This window comes from Lipotes vexillifer, unplaced genomic scaffold, assembly GCF_000442215.2.
Source record: "Lipotes vexillifer unplaced genomic scaffold, Lipotes_vexillifer_v1.1 scaffold427, whole genome shotgun sequence".
In the NCBI taxonomy this organism is placed as follows: domain Eukaryota; kingdom Metazoa; phylum Chordata; class Mammalia; order Artiodactyla; family Lipotidae; genus Lipotes; species Lipotes vexillifer.
Window position 1 is genome coordinate 348,221 of NW_006790467.1, and position 21,962 is coordinate 370,182.

At 36.4% G+C, this 21,962-nt stretch overlaps 1 protein-coding gene across 1 annotated transcript in view; it reads right to left on the minus strand.

The window, feature by feature from the left end:
* Positions 1–21,375, minus strand: part of SEMA3A (semaphorin 3A) — a 231,644-nt gene extending 210,269 nt beyond the window's left edge. Inside the window, exon 1 of the mRNA XM_007463740.1 lies at positions 21,263–21,375. Coding sequence (XP_007463802.1) covers positions 21,263–21,374 — 112 coding nt within the window. The 5' untranslated portion in view covers position 21,375. The remainder of the gene's footprint in view (positions 1–21,262) is intronic.
* Between the last annotated feature and the right edge of the window lie 587 nt (positions 21,376–21,962).

The window sequence follows — 21,962 nt, forward strand, 5'->3', positions numbered from 1 at the left end:
TTTTTCTCCAAAGATAACGGTAGAAAAATCAATATTTGTAGACCAAGCAAACAGCTGGTCTTCCTATGCTTAATCTAAGACTGAAGAGTAGTGGTTAAGAATGCTTATTTCTTTAAGCATTTAAAAGAAGTTTCCAACCTGACAAAGAACAATACTAGTATTTCCTATTCACTCGCATTTCCTAGCCTCCCTGACAACGTTTGTGAAACAAAATCAACGACTTTGATTTACTTTGGCAAATAATTCAAATAATTTAGTCTGGAGTCATCTTTCCTAGTAGCATGCGTTAAGTTTAGAGTGTGCAACATTCAATTCCAGTAGTGAAGATAACTGACTCTGGAAATTGGAAACAACAGCACCATCTAAGCCTTATTCATTGTTGCATAATAATGTCTAGCCTTGGGCCATAATATTGGACAACTACAGTAGTGCTATTGAGTTCTTGAAAATATTTTTGGAACTGTCCTCTATTATTAGGAATACACAGGGAAAAAGTTAAGAAAATGCTACTTCAAAAAGTTAAAAGAAAATGATGAAACATGTGCATTCAAATAAAGCTCATTCTTCTGTATGAGTTAAGAGAAAATAGTTAATAGAGCTATAATCCAATGGCATGGCTTTAGAATTGTGGTATCAGAACTAACGGGCATACAACACACAGCCTTTACTGTGTATAGCTGTTATGCTTCATAAAGGATATTTTGATCCATAACCTATCAGAAGGCACATTATAAAAAATAATCTACTCATAGGTTACCGGTCTTTAGTTCCCCTTGATAGGTCATGCATTTTATTCTTTTAAATGATTATGACATAATATCATCCCAGTTATTTAGCTATAGCACCTGCCCATTATTGTCACATAAGGTAGAACTCTCTGTTCTTTTCCTGAACTAAAAAGAATCACAGATTGTTAGGCACAAGTTCAATAACAAGGGAAATATAATGAGATTATGGAAACAAGCTATTGTTTAGTAACAACAATTTTTATAAGTTTTGTTCTGTATACGATACTTATTATGTTCACTTTTTATAAATCACTTAGAAAAGACTCCATTTAGTGATCATGGTTAAACAATTCAATATTCTTTACAAAACTTTAAGTAATTTTGAAAGGTAGAGTTGTTTCCTGTCTCAAATGAATGAGAGATATAAGAAAAAGTAAAGCATTAACCAATATAATTTTAAGTAGTTCCCTCTTCCCCAATCCCACCTCACAGCATCTATTTCCTCCCCCTGATTCCACTTGTCTGATTTTATTGACTTGTAGCCTTTTAACTGTCTTGATAAACTTCTGGATAGAGCATTACGTCAGACAACTCTATTGTTAGCTATAACTGCTGAGATATCTAGTCATCTTGCTCTTTCAATTCTCTTCTATTTCATACATCTTGACGTAGTCGTTGCTTATCAATCTTTTCAGAAGACAGAGAGAAAATAGAAAATCAGTCACAATAATTAGCACCTACATCAACAAGGGTAGCCATATTTACTGAAATGATTTATTTAAACCAATGTTTAATACAATAGAGGGAAAAGGCAGGCAAACAAATTGTCTTTCCCCTCCAAACACAGCTTACGTTTTTACCTAATTGCTCACAGCACTATCTCAACTCTCAACTTATCTTACTTGTACCCATCTTTGACTTCTCAGCTCTCATCTCAATCCTTCGTAAAGAATGCCTCCTCTGCTTCTCCATTACACGTATTATCTTTTCTACACTTTTATCACTTGACCTGATACCTCATTTTGTGAGCCATTCCTGTATTTTCTATCAAAATGCAATATTACTGGGCACTCACCATGCCAATTGCTTTGCTAGTACTCCATGTGTATCATCCATGATACATTTTAAAAGGGTACCAGCTAAACTTCATGTAATGTACAGAAGCATCCAAAAGGGTAGATCTTTTATTATCCCCATCTTTTAAACAAACACTGAGTCTTAGTGGGGCATATTGTCCAAGGTCACATCGTCAAGTGTCAGATTTGAACCCCAAATTCCTGATTACTAACACCATGTTCTTAACTACTATGTTCTACTGATTCTAAGTAGATTATTGTTCTGGACTTGGTACCATGCGCCTAAAATGTACTTAAACATATGAATTAAAAATGATGATGATGACATATTTTATGGAATATTTAAACATTTCCATTGGAAACTGAAGGATAAAAGACTGAATAGGTACTGAATACCTCTTTTGTGTCATGCATCGTGTGCTCAGAGAAATCAAGCTAACTGCCCATAATTATTCAATTAGTACCTGAACGTACCTCATGTGATTTTTTAAAATATGGTTAAGCAAACTAATATACTAAACACTTCATGAACTACCCTTAACACTTTCTCTTCTGTTTATTGTTTATTTACTTCCATCGCCTAGAATGTTTTCTATTCTTCCTCTCTCCTCCACATCTGCCAAAAGGCTCTTTGAGGCCCACCTCAAATTCTTCTCACAAGAGGACTTTCCTGATCCATGGCCTCTGTGATATCTTAATTTTCCAAATTCTCACAGTCCTTTGTTAGGATACATTACTCTTTGCACATTTGTGTCACAATGGGTGTTTTAACAAACTCTTCCCCTTGGGGCAGAATTCATGTTATCTTTGTACATATTCCACAATGTATAGTGTACTTCATTGCATACCATATTAGTATGAGGGATGATCAAAGATTATAAAGAATCACTGATCACTGAAGTACTCAGATTTTCAGAACTGGCTCCCATTGCCTCACTATCTGCTACCCCTTTCCATAAAGATTAAATTAATTTTCAATTAATGTTGTGGCTCCTTAGATAAGCTATACATATTAATGCCTCATGTTTCCAGATTGTGCCTCTACCAGAAAGGGCTTCCCCATTCTTCGTTGGAAAATTTTCTTCATCCTTATATGTCTAGCTTAATTTTCACTCCCTGTAAAACATATTTTCTCTATGCTCAATAGCATACTGCAGCATAATTAACAAGCCACTGTCACCTCTAAATTTCATAGCATTTGTTTTATATCTAACTGATGGACCAATTTGCCTTACTGTTGGGTGGTATACTTTCTCGAGCACTATGTTGTGAGGTTCTTGAGAAAAGGGATTAACCCTATATGACTTTCTTTTCATAGTAATCATTATAGTGATTGGTGCATAGTTATACTGAGTAAATTTTTGTCCATTTGAAATGAGTTTGTTTTAAAAGAACATTTTCTGGATGAGAAAGAGAATACTATTTAAAGAAGCAAGAGCATAATAGCATGGAAATATGTACTGAGTAATCAGAGTTACAGTAAAACCCTAGACCAAACTGCAATAACAATAACAACACATGGGCACATGCATCTGAGTTGAAGAATTTGTCTTTCTTTTAGGACTGTTCACATCCAGCAGCTGAGTCAATGTTTCTCCATTCCTGGTCATTCTCCCTCTCCTCACATTCCTCTACTATTGCTCTAGGAAATAAACTCCAAATGGCAACTGGCATTTGTCTAGTAGACTGAGGAATTAATTCTATTTTGTAAAACTTCCATATTTTAAAAAATTAGCCCAATGATATACTAAACCCTAATTAATCTGGGTTGATATAGGAGGGTAGGATTCTTCTGCATGGGGACTGTGTCTTTTATCTCTGTCCCGTTTGTCAGAGACCCTGCTCCAGAACATGCCTGCCGAATGAAGTATGGCATGTAGAGCCATTCTATATTGGTGAATTTTATTTAAATATTTAGTATAATGATTGTTTCTTGGTTCTCTCGAGTACATATGTTAGAATGAGTTTTGTTTGTTTTACTATGAGTAAATTGGGGATATAACAGACCTGATTTCAGTCTAACAAAATATGATCTTTTTTTCATTGAAAAGATGATAAATTAATGTTTAAATATTCATCTTTGATTTATTTTATTTTACTTTCTTTCCCTCTACTAGCTGTGTGTGTGTCTAACACTACTTTGAATTCGTGTTATTTTAATATCCAGCTTTATATAGAGCAGATGGTAAAAATATTTTAAAAGAGGCACAGCACCATCATATTGAGACTAAGAGTTTCACTGTTTTGAATTTAAAGAAAGGGAAACATTTATTTTTATTATATCTGTTTCCTTTGCCGGGAGATTTGATTCATGTTTATATGTTCAAAATTTACGAAATGTTACAAAGCATAGGAATACATATATACACACATATATATAAATATAAAAAGTATATTATAGGCAAAAACCAAATTGATATAATGTTAACAGAAAAAGGGGGGCATTAATACTAATACAGGGCAACTGGAGTTAATCTAAAATGCAACCCTTGACAAAAAAGTAGTTTTTCAGAGACAGACAGATGTAATTATGTCTAACTACAGCTATTTACATTTTAATAATTACTTAAGGTAAAAAATATTTGCCTTTAAATGTTGTGTCCTAAAAATAATGTAACAGCACAAAGTAGCACTATATTTTACATTTATTGTACTTTACTAAGAAAACACTAGCACTTTTAAGAATTCATCGCTGATTATTTTCACATTTAAGTTACTATTAAAAGGCGAGTAGCTCTTTGTGATGTGGTTATAATTTATAATCGCAGACAGTCTAAGTTTTTAAGCTAAAACTATGCTTCACCTTCACATATCATTTACATATACTGATTGCTTCCACATGTCTGGCATAAGGTAAAAGAGTTTATGAGCATTGTAATATTGCTAAAGCCACAAAGAAATAAAATTCATCTTTGTCTAGAGTACCTCAGAAACTTATTCATGCTGGTGCATAAAGTGTTTGCCAAAGGAATTCTGCCTTCCAGAAAAGTCCTTTAAAAGTCAACTGTGGTTAGTGTCACCTCCCCTTCTGACAACGTCTAGATTTCCCAGTCTGGCTTCCCAGTGTCTTCTGTTAGACAAAAGCCCCTTTAAGTGGCTCCCAACATTTTCTTCATTCTATTTACTAGCTTCAGACTGCAAGTTTATTTTCTCGAATGACTGCATATCCTTTTTCCTGCAAGTGGGTTATTCGCCATCACTGGAGGTTCATAGAATTGGTCTGAAAGACTCAGACTTCATATCTACAATGTTTCATTCAGACTCGGGGACATATTAAATGGGAATATTGTGTTAATTCCTCTGTGGATTCAATACTTTGTAAGTTGTCATGAAGGATGTTGTGTCTTCATGGACCAAGTCATAACAAAATAATATTCAAGGCAACCATTATGCCATTTGACAGGATATGCTATAAGTACAGGAGCTAATAAAACTAGTCATTTCCTGGTTATTTTTACTGAATATTAAATGGATGACCTTGGTTCATGTTGAAAACACAAGCTGGAACTTATAATCTGCGAGATGCAGGCAAATCTTTTCTTAAGAAACAGGTGCTCCTTTGCTCACTAAGCATTGAGAGCCAGAAGACCTAAAAATTACATCTGCTTTCATCCCCATAATTAGTGGTTTTTTAAAATTAATTTATTTATTTATTAATTTATTGGCTGTGTTGGGTCTTCGTTGCTGCACACGGGCTTTCTCTAGTTGTGGCGAGCGGGGGCTACTCTTCGTCGAGGTGCGTGGGCTTCTCATTGCGGTGGCTTCCCTTGTTGCGCAGCATGGGCCCTAGAGCATGCGGGCTTCAGTAGTTGTGGCTCGTGGGCTCTAGAGCACAGGCTCAGTAGCTGTGGCGCACGGGTTTAGTTGCTCCATGGCATGTGGGATCTTCCCAGACCAGGGATCCAACCGGTGTCCCCTGCATTGGCAGGCAGATTCTTGCAAACCCGTGTCCCCTGCATCGGCAGGCGGACTCTCAACCACTGCACCACCAGGGAAGCCCACAGGCAGATTCTTAACCACTGCGACACCAGGGAAGACCCCCATGGTCAGTATCATGTATACCCTCATCCATAGTCCACACTTAAAACTGTGACAAGCAACAAGTCAACACCAAGACATTTAAGGGCACTTATGTAGGACTGAAAGGCTGAATGTTAGACTCAGCTTATTAAATTTTTTTACAACTGTTTACTTGCAACACCAGCTTTTCACAAAGGGTTCTCCTGTATTCACTGACCAGCTGACATCGACAAACTTCACGTTTTCAAAGATTCGCGCTATTATGCTACGTGTCTCTGAAAGAAGCACATTACAAATATAATAACTGTGATTTTCTTTGTATTATTAGCATTTATTAATTTGGTTCACAAAATAAGCATAATAGCTAGAGAATGCATGCATGCATACCCACTCTGAATGAGCAAAACACTGTAAGCTAGAACCTATGCAATTATTTATCTGCCACAAGGAATTAATAGTTAATGAATCTCTTCCATGTACCAAGCACTGACTGAACACCTTACACATGTATTGTCAATATCCCAATAAGAGCTACTGTAAAGTAGCTATTCTCCGCATGTTACAGAAGAGCAACCTGAGGCTAAAATACATGCCAGAGTCCTAACACCTAGAAAATGCCAGAGTCAATTCACTGCTTTCTTTGCTATGCTTAGATTCCTCTTGTATTGGTGAAATTTTTGTTCCAGCAGCTAAATTCAAAAAGGCCACTAATTTTCAAAAGGCCAGCAAATAGGTACCTGAACTCTGTAAACACAGCATGACTTACTATTCAGTAATACTAAATAATGACAACACATATGATCAAATATATGTAATTTTAATTGAATATGTGCTATCATTTTGTATACTCCAAGAATGTGAAATTTTATTCTTTAGTAAATGTGAAAAGGCAGTAAATCTGCTATTAACTCTATAAAGAAAACTAATTTGTGTGAAAAAGATGGTGTAATATGTACAATGGAGAATCTGTTCAGGAGACTATGACCCTCAGTGTATGTTGCTTGTGGTACAGTTCAATATTCTGGACTGAGAACTGTACTAAAGAAACCAATTGCTATAACATTGCTCATTTCACTCCCTTATATGGCATCTGCTTAGCATAGACTAAACAGATTCTTTCAGAATTAATGTGCAGATGTTTATATAGATGGGAACAGAAGTACTGTCATAGAGTAGACAGTTTTTTTCCAATTTGACAGCTAAAGAGCAAAGCCAATCAGATAAGTAGTAATCTTGTTTCTGATGAAACAGTAGGCACAACGGACACTGTGCCTTGCTAAGTGATTTCATGCATGCCAGAAAGAAACTATTTGTTTGAGTCACTGGGTCTCATTTTGTTGTTATGCTAGAAATCTTTCTCAAGAATCTGTCTGGATTAGGGGGTTGAATGATAGAGAACGGACGTCTGCTCTGTTAGAGTGAGCAGAGGGAACCTTAATTCTGTTCTGAATAAGCACCTTGGGAAGCAAAAGAAGGCTGAGACCCTATTGAACATGAAAAACATGCAATGAAAGTAAGAAAACTCCATGGCTCCAGGTCAGCATGTGAGAGTCCAACAGGGAATCTGAGTCTCAGGAGTAGCTGCTCTGAGTACAGCTTCTAATGTTATCTAGTTAGAATCAAATGCAAAGGAGTGAATCTTTGCTTTCCAGCCCAGGAGAAAAAAAAAAAAATTCATCAAAAGAATGATGCCAGGGGGCTTTGAGAACAAAACATAGCCCAGTTTAAAGGTTTGTAAAATCAAGTAGTGGGGCTTCCCTGGTGGCACAGTGGTTGAGAGTCCGCCTGCCGATGCAGGGGACGTGCGTTCATGCCCCGGTCCGGGAAGATCCCACATGCCGCAGAGCGGCTGGGCCCGTGAGCCATGGCCGCTGAGCCTGCGTGTCCGGAGCCTGTGCTCCGCAACGGGAGAGGCCACAACAGTGAGAGGCCCGCGTACCGCAAAAAAAAGAAAAAAGAAAGAATGATGAACTCATATAATATGGTGATGGGGAAAAAAGAAAGTCACCTTTGATATCTTGCTTTGCCTAAATAGTGACTTTGTGACAGAGTAAAATGCATGTATCATTCCTCATCAGAAGTTTTACATGTATAGTCTGCCATAAACTTAATATTTGAAGGAATTAGTACATAATGTAGAATACTTTTAGGTAGAGCTATATCCTAAATGACACTCAACTGTTGGAATTTATAATTTTACATAAAATCATAAGTATCTGCAGTTTTTCTTAAGTATAACTTGCATTCTTCTGGACATGTGAAAATATATGCTCTATGTAGATAAGGTGAGCTACATGCCCACATGAAGTCTCTGTACCCCAGGATAACAAAGTCATTACGTGAAGCCTAACCTGAGTTATAATTCTTGTTACAGAATCTTGCTTCTGCATCACAGATGATGAGTCAGTAATTCAGAACTAAAGCCCTACTCCCAGGATTCGGGATGCCTAAAGTGCTGCTTTGCACATGCCACTCACTTATAAACTTTAAAAAATGTCATCATCTATTACTCTAATCTAAAGTTTAAATCCTATAAACTCTGTTTCAGAGTTCCCTCCCATTTATCAGTATTTGAACTGCTTCTGTAGCCTTAAGTTATTTTTCTTCCAATCATATATTTCACTACTTGATTTTAATTAATGTATTTATTTTTGCTGTGTTGCATCTTCGTTCCTGTGCGAGGGCCTTCTCTAGTTGTGGCAAGCGGGGGGCCACTCTTCATTGTGGTGCGCGGGCCTCTCACTATCGCGGCCTCTCTTGTTGCGGAGAACAGGCTCCAGACGCGCAGGCTCAGTAGTTGTGGCTCACGGGCCCAGTTGCTCCGCGCCACGTGGGATCCTCCCAGACCAGGGCTCGAACCCGTGTCCCCTGCATTAGCAGGCAGATTCTCAACCACTGCACCACCAGGGAAGCCCCACTACTTGATTTTACAAACCTTTAAACTGGGCTATGTTTTGTTCTCAAATCCATTGTTTGTATGGTCTCACCTCTGCTCCTTAGCCCTCTCACCTGGAATGATTACCAGCCACCTCCTCACTTATTCCTTCAATCACTTCATTCAAGGAGTATTTAGTAAGGCTTTGTCATGCACAAGACTCTGTACTTGACTGAGAATATAAGATAGATAAAGAGCAGGTGTGATCTTACAAAGTTGACTATCTGTGTTTTCTTCCCTTCCGAATGCTAAGTTTCTTCAGGACAGGTGCCATATTATGTTTCCTACCTCTGTTTCTCTTTCTCTTCAAAAGCCTGGCCAAAGGTGATACTCAAGTCGATGTCTGTTTGAGAGGACAGTGTCAGTACACAATTGAGAGGGTGGGAGGGCAGGCAGCAGCAAGGTCACAGGTGTGACGTGAGGGAGTACTGTATTGGGACATGGTTGGGCTGTAAGGTGAAGAGAGTTTCACTTTCCAGATACTATCAATTGTTGTATAATACTCCTAGTTGCAGAAAACTTAAAACTTATTGTTCTTGAATTCCCCAGATCCTCCCTACACACAATCATTCCCCAAATCCAATTTTTCTATACGTTCAATGTGTCTCATTTCCAGCATTTCTTTCTCATTTCAGTTATCATGATCCTTATTCCGGCATTCATTTCCTCATAGCTGAACCATGGCAGGTCCTCCAAATAGCTCCTCTGTGCCCTAGACTACTTTAGGTTAATCATCCTTCTAGGTAAAACTAAGGAGTTTGGCTTTAATCAGTAGGAACTTTTTAAAAAGGAGAGGCATAATTAGATTTGAATTTCAGAAAGAGTTGTAGCCAGTAACGACAGAAAGAAGAGACAATTATAGGCGACTGCTGTCATAACAGGGCAAGTAATGATAAGAGCCTGACTTAACCTGGAGGACAGAAGAGGAAAGATTTGAGGGATGAACTCAAGAGGGAGAATCCATAGAACACTGAGACTGGTTAGATATGGGGAGAGTCAGCAAGGGGAAGGCAAAGATGCTAGTGGTCTGAACAACTAGGACAAAATGACAACAACCCCTGAAACAGGGAACGAAGAGGGTAAACAAGTTTGTAGAGAGGACTGTGAGTATAGTTTTGAACAAACAAGTTGAGTTGGGGTTCCCTGTGACAGATCCAAGTGTAGATTTTCTGTGGCCTTTGCTATGTAGAAGGGGTACATGCAAAAGCCCCCAGCTTACTCAGCAACTGCTTCCCAGAACTTGTAGCATCTGGGAAAGTAATTTTCCCAAGCAGGGGCATGGGCAGACTTGGAAGAGTTCCCTGGGTAACCCTGGCTCATTCTCTCCAGTTGTCAGCTTTCTGCTGTGCTTTTTCCTTCCCACTCATCAGTTGTGGGACACTTCTACATCTCAAGGGTCAAGGAGACTAATTTGTTTGTCCTTTAGTCAGCATATTTTATAGATGTAAAGTTGAGACATTTAGACTAAAATACATGAGCACCACACCCTCTGTTCTAGGCAAGATGTCTAGCTTTAGGTGTATGTGTGTAGAAGGGAGCCCTTAGAGAAAAGTTAAAGTGGCAAAGTTACCTAATTAAGAAATTGCCATTTAATTTCTGTAGATTAATCTGCTAAAAATGAAAGCTTCCTAGCCTCTTCCCAAGAGAGGCAGAAAGGCTTTTAATTTTTGAGGCCTAGAAACTTTTTCTATACCCCCAGGGGAAAATGAACAGATTTTGTTTTCCAAATGATAGACTTAGAGGAGATCTATTTGGATAGGATAAGAAGGTATGGGTTGAAAACTTTGTACTTCCAGAGAAAAGGGGTAGAGAAGGGTGGCCAGGATCAGTTAAAAAGATCATTTATTTCAAGTCTGGAAAGATGAAAGGCTATTGTACTAGCGGGACCTGCTCACACACTACATTCTGGAGGTGGAAGGACCTGAGAGGACCTGCGTGCCTTTAGAGGAAAGACACTACATGACCTGGAGCCAAGATGCTGAGAATTCTTAATGGAAGGGCTACTGAAAGAGGCAATTTGGTAACTTCCCAGAGTGCTAGTGCCTAAGAGAGAGCAGAGAACTTGGCTAGACAGCAGCACTGCACAGTAGAAGATGCTCTGGCCAGTCCTGAACCACTCAAGACCTGCCATCGAGCAAAGGGAGAGACAGTCTCCCATGACCTTTTGCCTCAGTCTGTGTTCTAGTGATTGGCATTCCATTTTCCATAATTCTCAAACATAAGGTGATTTAGAAAAATAATGAGCTGAATGTAACTTTTCTTGTATTTGTTATGGATACACACACATATGAACTATGTATAAACACATTGACTTGTGTAGCTCTTCATCTATATATAATTCTGCAAGTACAAGGGATTATTCTATTATGACCAAAATTCCAGAAGTAACTTTTTGCAGTTTGTGTTGCAAAATACCGGGAACCTACAACTTTGTCTAATATGTTATGAAATGTTCCAAGATTTTACTGGCCTGTTTGTTCTGAAACTAAGTTTCCTTCTTAAGTGAGCCAGAGGAACATCCTGAATGATAACAAAGTGCTAAGCAAATTAAAATATATGTAATATATGACTTTGCATTTAAAGACTCGGCACATAACAGGAATACACAGTTAAAGGGACATCTTAATACTTGATGATCATCATATAGATGATATGGGTGTCTTCATATTAAAAACAAATATGATTTAGAAAATAGCAGTTGCTCTTTTCAAAATTGTTGGTGAGAAAGACAAATACCGTATACTAACACATATATATGGAATTTAAGAAAAAAAATGTCATGAAGAACCTAGGGGTAAGACAGGAATAAAGACACAGACCTACTAGAGAATGGACTTGAGGATATGGGGAGGGGGAAGGGTAAGATGTGACAAAGTGAGGGAGTGGCATGGACATATATACAATACCAAACATAAAATAGATAGCTAGTGGGAAGCAGCCGCATAGCACAGGGAGATCAGCTCGGTGCTTTGTGACCACCTAGCGGGCTGGGATAGGGAGGGCGGGAGGGAGGGAGATGCAAGAGGGAAGAGATATGGGGACATATGTGTATGTATAACTGATTCACTTTGTTATAAAGCAGAAACTAACACACCATTGTAAAGCAATTATACTCCAATAAAGATGTAAAAGCAGCCGCATAGCACAGGGAGATCAGCTCGGTGCTTTGTGACCACCTAGCGGGCTGGGATAGGGAGGGCGGGAGGGAGGGAGATGCAAGAGGGAAGAGATATGGGGACATATGTGTATGTATAACTGATTCACTTTGTTATAAAGCAGAAACTAACACACCATTGTAAAGCAATTATACTCTAATAAAGATGTAAAAAAAAAAATTAATTAATTAATTTAAAAAATTGTCGGTGGATTGGTTACAGAAATAATAGAGTAAAGCAGAAAAAATAGGAATTAACTAGGAGAACAAGAAGAAACCTGCATTCTAAACCAGTATATTTTATAATTTCAAGGAACAATAGTCACAGTGTTTTCTATACTGGATAACAACACTCAACTTTCCTCTTTTCTCCATTGGTTAGAAAGAAGCTTGTCTCATATACTTTACAGATAAATCTCAAAGGAGAGATGGAATAAGCCCAAATGACCACTGTGACCACTCTGGAAAAGTCTTTCAAGGATGTGCCACTTGTCCGTCTCGCTCTCTTTTTCAGTCAAACATAGATAAACACCTGTTAACTAGATGACATTTCTAGCCTGACATACTGCAACTTTAAGTTCCCCTTGTTAAAGGACACACTTGTTTCCATATCACATTTGAATGCATAAGAATATATATATATAATAGTATTATTACATACTTTATAAAATATATTGCTTTTGTAAAAAAATACCCCCCAAATATTTTTTGATAGTCACTTTTTTCTACTTCTGCCTTCTCACATACTTCTTGTCTTTCAAGGCCCACCTTCCTTGTGCCTTATTTTACAAAATTCCCTGAAGTCTTTAGGTAGATGTGATACCACCTTCTTCAGAAGTCCCATTATATATTCACTTTATTAATCCAAGAATCTACTTATTTATGAAGAAATCTGCCACTTGCCTTACATGGTTTTATGTGTTTGTCTTACATATAAAATACAAGTAAGAAATGCTTATTATTTATCGTAACTTATTTTTGTAAATAATTGAAGTTTGCATAGCTAATGAAAACCTAGGTTCATTTAAACTAATTCTTAAAGGATGATTACAACAGAGCAGAGTCTATTCTCTTGAAATTTCAAATTTGAAGGTAACAATTAAAATTTCTGCACATATTATAAAGACTCACAAGTGCTTGTATAGTTTTGATTTGACCTCAGGCATAAAGAACTTTGTTTTGGCTTTCCCCAAGTATATTCTGGAAGGGTTTGGATTAGGACTTAATCATTTTTAAACACCATGAATAACTATGATTTGTATGTAAGAGCACTCTGGGTAGTTGTATTATTTCCTTTCCTATTGATACTACTACCTTGTCACAAGACTAACATATATATTTTATATGACTGTAAAGTCAAGCACTGTACATTAATTTATATTCTAGACATCAATTATAGACCTATAAGTGAACTAAGGAAAGTAGCCTACTGTTCTCTCTCACCCTCTCGATTATACAAGATTGGGATCTTAAACAACAAACTCAACATATATTTTGCACATCACACTTCAACATAGATTCCTGTGGCTCTTTCTTATCACATCTACTCTCCTGGGTGGGTGGGGTTTGGGAGCAACGGCTGAGGATGGAAGTAGGTGGCGGTCCCAGGCCATAGAGCACAGAGCCAAAGTAAGACAGAGGCTTACTTGGAGATGAAAAGCAAGGAGCAATGAGTAACTGCTGCTCTTGATAAGTGGAATCAAGGGTAAGAAGAAGCAAGGAAGGCTCTGCAACACTAATCTTAGCAAGTTGTCAGAGAGCAAAGCCAGGATTCTCCCAAAAGTGTGGACAAGGAAATCTAGTCAATTTAAACTTTTAAACGATTGCATTTTCAACTCTGTTTGGTAGGACTGGTTTGTTCTACACAAAAATCCAGATACAGTAAGAGTGATAAGGAGACAGTATGTCTTTAGCCACTATTTGATTTTAGAATCGTCTCACTCACTTTCTTTTCTTGTTGTGTGCACTGAGATAAAATAATAAGGAAACTCAGGGTATTTGTTGAAAGGAATGAAATAATTTCTCTCCTAGAGGCTTCTAAGATGCATTTATTGTTATATATTTTCCATCTCCTACTTGCAGGCAAACAAAGGTGACCCAGACACTTTGTGATTCAGTGCTGGAATAGGCCTGGCTCAGAGGAGACTCTATTTGTGGAGATACCACTGCCCTTTGTGTGCATCTAAATGCCTCCACTGATATCCTCCTACCTTAGCATTTAGAACTGACTTTACTTTCTCTACCACATTATAATATACTATTCACTTATAATGAATTGATTTATTACAGATTTGCATTAATTTCTTATAAACAGGTATACTTTGCGGTTAAAAACAAGGTGTATCCAAGGAAGCACAAGTTCATTCAATGAGTCACTGTGCTAGCCTTTGAGATTACACCAATGAAAAACCATACAATCTGGCCTTAGAACCTCACAATCCGACACAACAAAGATGATCCACATAAGTAGTTTTCTGGACTAAAGAACTCATTGGACATATTCAATAGAACTAAACTTCATTTAGTTTGCTGATGAAGACTCAAGTGAGTGATGTTATATTTTATCCAAAGACATGTTTATGATTGCAGTAACAAATTAAGTTACTGTAAAGTTTTGGTCAACATTGTTTCCCACGGCACATCTCTTCAAGCAAAGGAAACCTGGAAATGTAGTTTTAATGACTCATTCAAGAGATGAGAAGACTCCCTAAATTCGTGGTCCCTTTCAGTTTTACTCTAAGCTTGTAGAAAACACTAAGACCAATTCATTCTTCATATTTATTCAACAGAATTTTATTTTTACTTCTCTTTATTCCCTAATTCAAGTATAAATTGTATATCCTCTTATCCTGGGTTTGACAGAGTCCAGCTTTGTTACTGTCTGGAAATAGTGTGCAAATTCTCTATTTATACTGATGTTTATGTTTTGGCAATAGAAGGAGATAGTAACTGAAGACATTTAGACTTATTTGTGTCAGATAGAATTTATTGGTTCTTTGGTATGTTTCATTATGATAATAATTTAAAATAACCTACAAATCTAAAGGAGTTATTCTTTTAAAAATATACCAAATGTAATTTTCTAAACATAATTTTACCTTCTCAACTAGCCACTCTCCAATTATAAATGATGGTGATAATGTGTCACAGGCAGGCTGCCTTGCTCCTGTTAAGTGCACTTTATGATTCAGGCTTAAAATAATTATATATGTATTATTAATACATATACACAGGACACTGTCCTTCCATCACTCCGATTGTTTGTTACTACTACTTTGCTCATTGTTCTGTTTACATTTTATAGACCAATTGCACATGTAAATTCTCATTTAAGCTAAATTAATTAAATTATTTAATTTTGGTTACAACAATCTACTTTCTGAGGGTCAGAAGGTACCAATAAATGCAAAGAGCACATCAAATTCTGTAGCAAATTCCATTTTAACTAACGCTTCTGTTTTGTGCTTGTTACGTATCCTGACTCTCATGCCAGTTTTTCCAAGCTTGGCCTCCACACACTACTCTGTGTGTATTTATCCTAGCAGCCTTCCCATTTCCAAACTAATGAAAGAACTGTCTCAAATTGCTAGTGCCACCTATTAGCGGAAGCATAGAACTGCAAATCATGGTAGTTCCTTTAAACAGCACCTTAGAAGTCATGAAGGGTAAAATCCATCCCAAGATTCACACTGGTTCTAACTTATGTTTACAACTGCTGGTCTTTTTAAAATCAGCTTTCACCGCATGAACTAAGATACTGTCATGAGTTTGGGAGATTTTACTTACAGCTTCGCATTAATGGATCATTTTATCATAGGTTTTTATTTTCATGAAGGTTTGATAAGTGCCATGTCTTCATCAATTAATATGTAACTCTCTATGCTATAATATCATGACTTTGTAAATGAATGTTATAGATAATGATCAATTAGAAATTTATTTCAGTACTGGAAGAATTTTAAAAACTCAAGTGTAAATTCTATTTAAAATAGTCCTGACTTTAGATTTTACAGTTCTCCAAAATGATGTAAAGGTGTGTGTGATATTTTGATCTTGGGAACTGTGATACGTAGGTGTACCACTGAAGTTTAAATGAGAGAAACTGGGATAAGAAGTTAAACCACACACTTCCTTACAGCTGACTTTAAGTTCTTGATAACTTTATAAGTTACTTAAAGCTCACATCTCAAATACAATTATATATTCACACTAAACAGAAATACATTATGCTCTGCAACCAACACTTTAACTTTTATTTTGTTGCTAGGAACATATGCAATCATACTGATGGATTCCAATTAAATTTATTCCTGAAAAATCCTTTAATAGCATTAATTCTTCAATATAGAATTTAAATATAATAGACTGAAAATCACAACATATTTTTAAATCATGTTTGATTGATGTATGATAATGAAAAAAAGAAAACAAAGAAAAATTAGTTATCACAGATCTATACCCCTATTTAGTTGCCCAAATATTTAGGCATTTCATATTGCTGACAATACTGGAGTCTAGGAAATAATTTATATGAAGAGAATTAACAACCTAAAAAAGTTAGAATTGGAAAATTCATCTCTTCAGTATTCAGGTTTCCTTAAGCTATTAAAGACTGCACATCATTACCAAAAGTTGGTGAGTTATCTTACATGGGGTGGTTTTGTGGTCTCAGTCATTTTCTTACTTGCCAAACTCTGCACTGATAAGTTATTATTTCAAAGGCCAATCTGGTTGGCAGCTCCAAACAGAGAAGCCTCAAACTGGAGACTTTCACTAGCTCTCATTTGATCTGATCTGCACTGGATCGCAAGATGTGATATTGTTCATTTCGTTTTATTTTGTTTTTTATTATTTTGCCTGGATATACTTGTCGAGTAGATAAATAAAAAGTTCTAGTTTTCAGCGTGCTCAAATCGAAGACTTCAGAACCAAAATATGATTTTTAAAGTTAATAGAATTTGGGAAGAAAAGGCCATGCTAAATAAGAATCAGCAAATAAGAGATCTGATGCCATATATGCAGTGACTACTGGAGATAAGGTATTGCAAAGAATTTAGAATGTCTTTGCTCTGTGAAAATATATATGTTATTACCCTACTCTTCAAAGACACATTCCATTTTAGCTATGAGGAGATTTCCAGTATAAGACAAATTCCATTTTATATTATTACTTGAATACTTGAGATATTCATGAAGACTTTTCATGAGACTCAAAAGATCATGCCTGGGGCTTCGCTGGTGGTGCAGTGGTTAAGAATTTGCCTGCCAATGCAGGGAACATGGGTTCGAGCCCTGGTCCGGGAAGATCCCGCATGCCGTGGAGCAACTAAGCCCGTGCGCCACAACTACTGAGACTGCTCTCTAGAGCCCACGAGCCACAACTACTGAGCCTGCATGCCACAACTACTGAAGCCCGCGCACCTAGAGCCCATGCTCTGCAACAAGAGAAGCCACCACAACGAGAAGCCCGCGCACCACAACGAATAGTAGCCCCTGCTCGCTGCAACTAGAGGAAGCCCGCGCATAGCAGCAAAGACCCAATGCAGCCAAAGATAAAAAAATAAATATTAAAAAAAAAGATCGTGTCTGCTATAATATACATATGTAATTTAACATATGACTATCTTTAAAACCAATAACAATTTTATTTGTAAAGTATTTTATTATAATTTACCTTGTGTAGATGGCCAAGATTGTTTTAATTAACTCTAAAATATTAACATAAATTTTGTCCTTCATGTATATTCACCTATTCATATATGTGTACACATATATGTATGAATATGTAAATATATGCTTGTGCTTTGGCAGACTAATGAAAATCCCAGAAAAGTCAACAAGTTTAATTAGTAAATCATTATTCATACAAATTAAATTTTGAAGTGGTCATAATATATTGAATAATGGCAAATAAAAAAGGTTTTGCAAGTTTTAATTCATAATTTTTAATTAAACATTATCATCTAGCAAAAAGATATGTCTACAATTTTGATTTAACTAATAATCTCATTCTTACAATAATTAAACAATTTGACTCTGGAAACAAAACAAAACAAAAAAACCTTTACAAAGTATGAAAAGAAAGCCTCTGAAATGTCTACCATTTATTTAAGGGCTATTTACTAAGTCCTCCCTATGAAGGTAAAGTTAAAGGCACTGATTTAATCTTTGGATTCACATGATCACCGTCACATTCAGACTTGCATGTGTCTTTGATTTCTACTAAAACTGAAGCACACAATGTCCTGGAAAAGCTCATTACACTGAGTGATGGAATGTTTGTCATTTGTTTAAAACCCCAGACCTAATTTATTTCCTTGTGATTTCCATACGCTTTTCTGAAGTCTTCATTGTACCACACATTCCAAAAGGAAGATTTTATGATAATCTGGTATTTCATGAGAAAAGTGAAATTTGACTAGTTTCGTAGGGCAAATAAACAGTTATTCATCAATTTTAAAAAGAAGCATTATAATATTTAGCTATATTACATGAATTTAAGGAAGGGAAAAGTATCTCTGAGTGAATGTTTCTTGAGGATAATTTGTATGTGACTGCTGAGATTTACAGAGTTCTCACATTTGCTTCCCCCGCAAGGATTCTAAATCAGATTGGTTCAGAGGAAAAGCCAGCCTACCCCATTTTTCTAATATTATCACTTCTCCAGATGGTCCTGAAAACATCTATTTAATTCCTGTTCCTAGAAAGTAAAGAGGTACCTTATTAGATATGTATGTATATCCACTACAAAGGCTGCCTTCTTGTTCTCACTTCTCTTTCTTTCTCATTTAACATATCAAATCTCTTTTATCTCCTACCAGGCAAAATGACAAGTAGAAAGTAAGCACAGTGATTGCCTGAAACTTCGTCTTGGCAACCTGAGCAATGAGAGGGTTAATGGTGGATCTTTGAAAACAAGTGACCATGGGAAATTAGGGTTGGCAGGGATTTAACTCTTCATGAATCATGCTGGAATATTTTTAAGGGCAAAGCAGTGGATGTTTTAACTGTGTTTGACATCTAATTAAGGAGGAAAAAGAAGTAGCTAAAAAAAAAAAAAAATCTCTATTACAGCTTAGAAACAAAGTACTGGCAATTGGCTACCAGGCAGTTGCTTTGGAAAAACAAGGGTAGATGTAGAGACAAAAAGGTAATGACAGACCAATAAAATGACAGAAGAAAAATTGCTTGGGCCATCCCTATTATTCTTTTTGCTGTTGTTCATTTCACAGCTTGTTTTACCAAATTGCCAAGCACTAGGTATATCAATAGAATTGTTATGTAGCTGTAGGGCAGTTTTTGGTTTAAAGGAAAGCAGAATAATTCTAATGGATACCATTGCTAAAAAGAGCTCAGAGACAGTTTCAAATATATACATCTTGTCAATATATACAACTCACTTCATTAGACAAGTTTAAAGCATTTGTATATAACAAAGGGCTATTCTGATTAAATGCTACCTTTTAATATGTAGAAAGAACTGGTGCCTCTTCTATTAATGGAGAGTAATCCATTACCATGGAAATAAAATCCTTGCAAAATAAATAGGTATAATTCTCAATTCCTACTGATTTTGCAATTTATTTAGCACTTAGACAAGTATCTCCAAATATAGTAGATTTTTACAATGCATGTCATGTTTCAAACTTACTCCAGAATTATAGCATATGGCTATTCACATCTTCAGGAATTAAACCCGTATGTAAAACTTACTCATGAGGATTATAAACTTGAAGAAAGTGGACGATTAACCTAAGAATCACTGGATTTGAAATACTGTCAAAGAGTAAAAATAGAAAACAAAAACTGATGAAAACACAGACACCATAATATCATACACTAGGAAAATAATTTAAAGACAGTTACTATATAAAGACACAATTGGGATTTAATTAAATATTTAATGGATGCCATATGATTATTTTTAAAAACCTTATATAATGAGTACAGTTGCCATTCTGCTGGCTAATGTTTAAAATTCATTCTCATTTTAACAACCAAAAAATTATACCAAAAATAAATATACTTTCCAATTCAATGTATTTTATCTAAGTATTAAATACAAACAAACACATTTAGTAGGTGTTTAATTTTCTAATCCAAAGTGTGAAAAATTACATCTGTCTTTCCTATTTTGTGGTTCTCATTCACACTAGAGTACTCAGAAAGAGATGTTCCCCATCATGTGAAAATTAAAGAATATCTTTTCTGGCATAAGAGCAATGTATAGTAGACAGACATCTCTACAGATAGATGCAATAATTTTCTTTCACATCATAGGCTAAAAACGAAATATAATTGAAGCTTCTTATTGCCCCACCCCCAACTGTAGAAATTTGAGAATCATAAGAAAGCAACACCCTAGGGAGTAAAACTACTTGAGTTAAAACAGTTTAATCTTCAACTCCATTTTAATAATATCTCAGTTATATAAATATTCGCTTCCATTAAAAGTTATATATATCATGTTGGAATCCATATTAGCATGATATTATACATCTATCTATAAAATCTATCTAAACAAATATAGAACAAATATTTTCTTTAAAATCCTCATTAAAAAAGCAAGCATACACATTAAGATGTAACCAGACTGATCATGTGATAAGGCTTTTTTTTTCTTCTTAAATTTTTACTTTTTCTGAAAAGAAGTTCACACAGCTAGCTGTACAACTAGAAAGTAGTATCTCTTCAGTTCTCACTGAAGTACCTATAGAATCAAATAACATTACGTTTCAAAGCCTTTAGCTTTGCACCAATTAGCCAAATACACAGTCTTTTGTACAATCATAACACACTGTGGAAAAACTAGTCTGTTCTCTCCAGTTTATATTCTCTTGGCAAACCATGATCTACTGCTTATGTTAAGCATCTGATTGTCAGATTTGAACAAACTGAATATTCATGATGGCAATTAACCATTTACTGTCTAAAACTAAGAAAATACAATTTATCATAATAATTATTATAGGTGAGGCACTCACACCTACAAAGAGACCATTGTTGCAATAGTGGTTTTTAAAAATATTTTAAGAGGAGTAGAGTCAGAAGAATTATCAGGATATATGATCACATATATAGATCAGCATTTACCAGGCATTCAGCTTTTCTCTGCAAATGTGATTAAATGTTCTTTGTTTGCATTTAAATTGTCATATATCCAACAGAAGCCATGCTTTTATAAAAAAAGTGTTTCAATCATCTCCAAAAGACACACACGATCACAAAGGTTTCCCAGGTTAAACTAAAGGTTTTATGGTTTAGGTTGGGAGGGAGTTCAAGGAATGAAGAGGCAGGGGGCAGGGGGGCATTAGAAAGCGAGCCAAATAAAAGGAAAAGAAAAACTTACCTTTGTAGGATAATTTCAGCCTTGGCACATTGTTCTTCCCATTTTGATAGTTTGCTCTTGCTGTAAGTAATACTCCCCAGAAAAGACAGACAATCCTAGAGAACCAGCCCATGCTGCAGACGCTGTGGGTCCTATGCTGCTTCAGTCTCTGGTCCTGTATTGTGAGGCCACAGAAGTTCAAACAATCTGGAAACTGGAGGTAACAGGTGATTTAGGTCAGTTTCATTCATAAATGCAGACAATCAAGACCTCCAGGCAACACTAACACCTCTTCTTCTGTAACAGTCACTGAAGCCCAGAAACTTCAAACCCTCCAAAAAAAAAAAAAAAAAATCGAGCCAGGCACCGGATAATGAGAAAAAAAAAAAAAAATCGAGCCAGGCCCCGGAAAATGAGGCACAACTGTTGTGTGGAAAGAAAAAAAATCAACAAGGGCTGCAGCAGTGGTGCTTAAGAAGCAGTTCCTTTTATCTAGACTCTTCTGATAGCTGGCGGACTCTAATCCTGCTGCCTGCTTCATTCGGCTCCGGGGAAGCAGAATGAAAGGGGAACAGAGAGAGAGAGAGAGAGAGAGAGAGAGAGAGAGAGAGAGAGAGAGAAACCGTGAGCAGCGCGGACTTTTCCTGTACACATGTAGGGAGAGATGACACAAGATCCCACAGACAGGTTTTCCCAACACTCACTAGACTGGCTGACAATG